The 3,660-nt window shown below is 35.5% G+C and overlaps 1 protein-coding gene across 1 annotated transcript; it reads left to right on the forward strand.

Moving 5' to 3' along the window:
- Positions 1–1,287: 1,287 nt before the first annotated feature.
- Positions 1,288–2,671, forward strand: LOC107030940. The gene is made up of 3 exons (XM_027919553.1): positions 1,288–1,476; positions 2,357–2,449; positions 2,543–2,671. The coding sequence occupies exons 1-3, from the start codon at positions 1,312–1,314 to the stop codon at positions 2,669–2,671; spliced, it is 387 nt and encodes a 128-aa protein (XP_027775354.1). The 5' UTR covers positions 1,288–1,311.
- Positions 2,672–3,660: the final 989 nt, after the last annotated feature.

Below are 3,660 nucleotides of genomic sequence, written 5' to 3' on the forward strand. Positions count from 1 at the left end.
GAGTTGCATCATATAGATTATGAATGTTGAGTGAACTGTATTTGCTATCTCTTCTTTTTGTTTCTATATATTTTTTTTCATGTTATCGTTAAATTACTACAGCTTTTGGATTATTAGTTTTGGTAAGTCCTTTTTCTCTCTTATTGATCATTTTCATTCTTCTTCTTTTTGCAGTTTCTCTGAGCAATTTCATTATATTAGTGGACCAGCAAATCAGTAGGTTCTTATCTCTTTATTAAGGTCCAACACTCCAGGTTCGTATCTCGTTTTTATGATTCTTTGAACATTTCTTCGCTATATCTCTCTTTGAGTACTTAATGTACACTTCTTCTGCTCTTATAATTCCACCAATTGGCTTCCTAAAAACAGTCTAAATCTTGTGTGTGATTGTGGACAGTAACAGACCTACTGGATGTGATTCAGCTCTTTGTAATATCTTTGTAACTTTTTAATTTCTTCTATTTTCACACAGGTCAGAATAGTCATAGCTATGAGTCAACAAGAAACTTCAAAAAGAACCAAAAAAGTCAAAAAGAAGACATTTGATAAACCGGGATCGTTATCATTCTTGGCAAATAAGAAACGACGGTTATTGACAACAAATGAAATTATTAGCGAGAAAGGACATCTGCTCAAATTAATTGGAGGACAACAATCAGTAGCACCACAATCTGAAGCAAAAAGACAATCTGCCGAGGAGTTGCCTTTTGAAAATCAGCCTGTCGAGGAGCTGCCTGTTGTGCACCCTGTCGAGGAGCTGCCTCTTGAGCAGCCTGTCCAGGAGCTGCCTCTTGACCAGCATGGCAAAGATTTTCCTTTCGAGGATCAAGTGCAAATGAATTCTGTTACTCCTCAAACAAATGATCAACCTGAAGAACAAGGTAACATATAAGATTACAAACCTATTAAATGTATTCATAATTTTTAATTATATTTCTTTTATTTTCTTATAGCTGGAGTTCTTTCCAGTCCAAATAAAAGAGGTAGAACGCAAATGCATGATGTTCATGCCCGAAAAGAACGTAAGTTGATCATACTGAATAGTCAAAATCAACCTGTTGGTCCTACGGATGATGTTGTCATAGAGCTAAGTAGCTTCCTAGGAACATTGGCTAGAAATGCGACTCTTTGCCCATTTGATATATTGGATTGGAGGAGCATGGACACTAAAAAGGATTTGTGGGATTATACCAAGGTTTGTAGTTTACAATAATAAATTATTTGTAAAAGTATTTTACTTCTATTGGCTAATTGAATGACACAAAATTATAGGGGAAATATATTATTCCTGAAGCTGCGTACCATTGGGCTATGGTAACAATTCGAGATGCTTGGAGAAGACATAGAAGTGATTTGAAGCTTAATTATTACGATCCATATGAAAATGATGCAGTTCGAATGGCAAAAAAGCCTGGTCATATTCCAGAATGTCAATTTAGAGAGCTACTCAAATATTGGAATTTTGAAAAATTCAAGGTAAAAATGTAGTTCAGAATATCAATTTTTTTAATAAGTAGCATTTGTATTATAGCTCCTGATTTTTGCTCCCTTCCCAGCTTCTTCCCACCTAGTGACCCCCAACAGTTCAAAGCTGTTAGAAAAAATAGTACCTCCCTTCCCAGCTTCTATGCTTCCTCCTGTCTCTTCTTTCTCATAGGTGTCTTTTTAATCAGCAAGTGGATCATTATCATGCCCAAACTTAAAGCAATTAGAGCAACATTTTGGCCTGTATCTGTAATTCAGACCTTACTAGAAAGACCCATAAGGAGCAGCAAGTGTAACTGTCTCCACTGAAGTTTGAGAAATGTCAATGTCAATTGCAATGAAATATGATTCATTATTTATTTATAATTCATACCTCTAGCATTATTATGGTTTGTATACGGACCACTCTGCATAACCTTCTCTCTGACTGCTACAAAAGTAAATCAAAACATATAGTAACCATCTGAATAGTATAGGTACTAAAGCATCTGGATAAAGTGCCAATACTGACTGCTATGACATAATTGTCCATAGTGTGATATCGGTGTTGCTGACATAATAGTATTGATTCTGCTTTACCTGAGGCTTGGTTGTACTTTGGTGTCTAAAGTAGTGTGATAATAGTATATATTCTGCTTTATTTTTTCTTTTACTCTTTTCTCTATTGTAATATTTTGCAGCTTCATTTATTGTGATAGTCACATGCATTTTACAAGACACCTTAACACTATATAATGACTAATATTGACAGATTGTTATAAAGGAAAAATGGACTGTTATAAAGGAAAGACAGACTAATATTGACCTCGTCTAGTACACTATATAACACTAATATACCTTCGATTAACATTACTGATTCATTTCTTTGCAGAAAATGTCTGAAACAAATGCAAACAATCGAAAAAAACTGATGAATCCACACACTGCTGGCAAAAAGAGTTTCGCTTTAGTTCGTAATAAGCTGGTGAGTTCTCTGATATATTATTTTTTAATGAAATTTTCTTTTGGATCTCTTCCAATGTGAGTTTAGTTTTTATATATATTTCAATTCGACTAGGAGAAAGATAAGGAGACAGTATCATCTAAGGATATCTTTGTGGTTACAAGAACAAGAAAACCTGGGCGATCGTACAAGGCCTCAAATGAAGATACTACTAGTAAAATTGTATGTGCCTGTCTATTTTAATTTTTTTTGTTGAGATCAATTATTTATTTCATAAGATTGTATTTGTTGGATATACTTTGGTAGGCTGAAATGGAGCAAATTGAAAAACAAATAAGCATAAATGGTGAGTATGTTGATGCATTTTCAAGCGTCATGGGTCCTGAACATCCGGGACGTCTAAGACTATATGGCGCAGGAGTTACAAAGACTACTTTGAAAAAAAAAGTTGGCAATTGGGAATCAACTTTAAGTGCAACAACTGATGGAATGCAGGAAATGCAAGAGAGGATGCAGAAAATGGAGAAACAAATGGAGGAACAAAAGAAAATTGTGCGACAAGAAGTTATTGCAGATAATATTGCACAACTTAAGCATGCGGGATTAATTGATCCTAACATATTGGCAGCATTGTCGACTCCTTCACCAAGAGAATCTACTTCTGTTCAAGGGGCTAAACAAGGTTGGTGTCGCTAATTCTATGTTTTGATTGGTATTTGTTGTTGCTACTTGCTATAGGATTAGAATGGAATAGTACGCTATTGATCTAAGGAAGTTGGGGAAAAGTTAGGCAGAGGATCAGTAAATGCCTGACTCATGAGTTTAATGTCTGAGTTGCTGCTTGTTCTCTGATAGTTTAATGTCTGAGTTGCTGCTTGTAGTCTGGTTCATGAGTTTTCTGGTGCTGCTTGTAGCCTAGTAGAGGACTAGTTGTTAGATTCATGATTTTAATGTGCTGCTTGTAGTCTGATTTCTTGTTTATGCTAATTAAACATGTCTCTTGTAGCATGATAGTGTTGTTTCTACTGCTTGTAGTCTAGACTCTTGTTTCTGCTGCTGGTCTATCTTGTTTCTGCAGCTGCTCTCTTGTTTCTGCTGCTGGTTTTTTGTAGCACTATACATAGTGTTGAATCCTAGCTTCACGATTATGTTTAGTCGAGCCAACGTAGTAGCTAATTACTGCATGTAGTCTGGTCTCTTGTTTCTGCTGCTGCTTGTAGAAGTTTGAATGC

The sequence above is a fragment of the Solanum pennellii genome, chromosome 9 (genome assembly GCF_001406875.1).
Source record: "Solanum pennellii chromosome 9, SPENNV200".
NCBI classification, from domain to species: Eukaryota; Viridiplantae; Streptophyta; class Magnoliopsida; order Solanales; family Solanaceae; genus Solanum; species Solanum pennellii.

Bases quoted from the DNA above. Each gene is read 5' to 3' on its own strand.
- LOC107030940 (XM_027919553.1), top strand. From the start codon at position 1,312: ATGGTAACAATTCGAGATGCTTGGAGAAGACATAGAAGTGATTTGAAG. The intron at 1,477-2,356 runs GTAAAAATGTAG...ATTTCTTTGCAG, and splicing joins GGAATTTTGAAAAATTCAAG to AAAATGTCTGAAACAAATGC. The intron at 2,450-2,542 runs GTGAGTTCTCTG...CAATTCGACTAG, and splicing joins CTTTAGTTCGTAATAAGCTG to GAGAAAGATAAGGAGACAGT.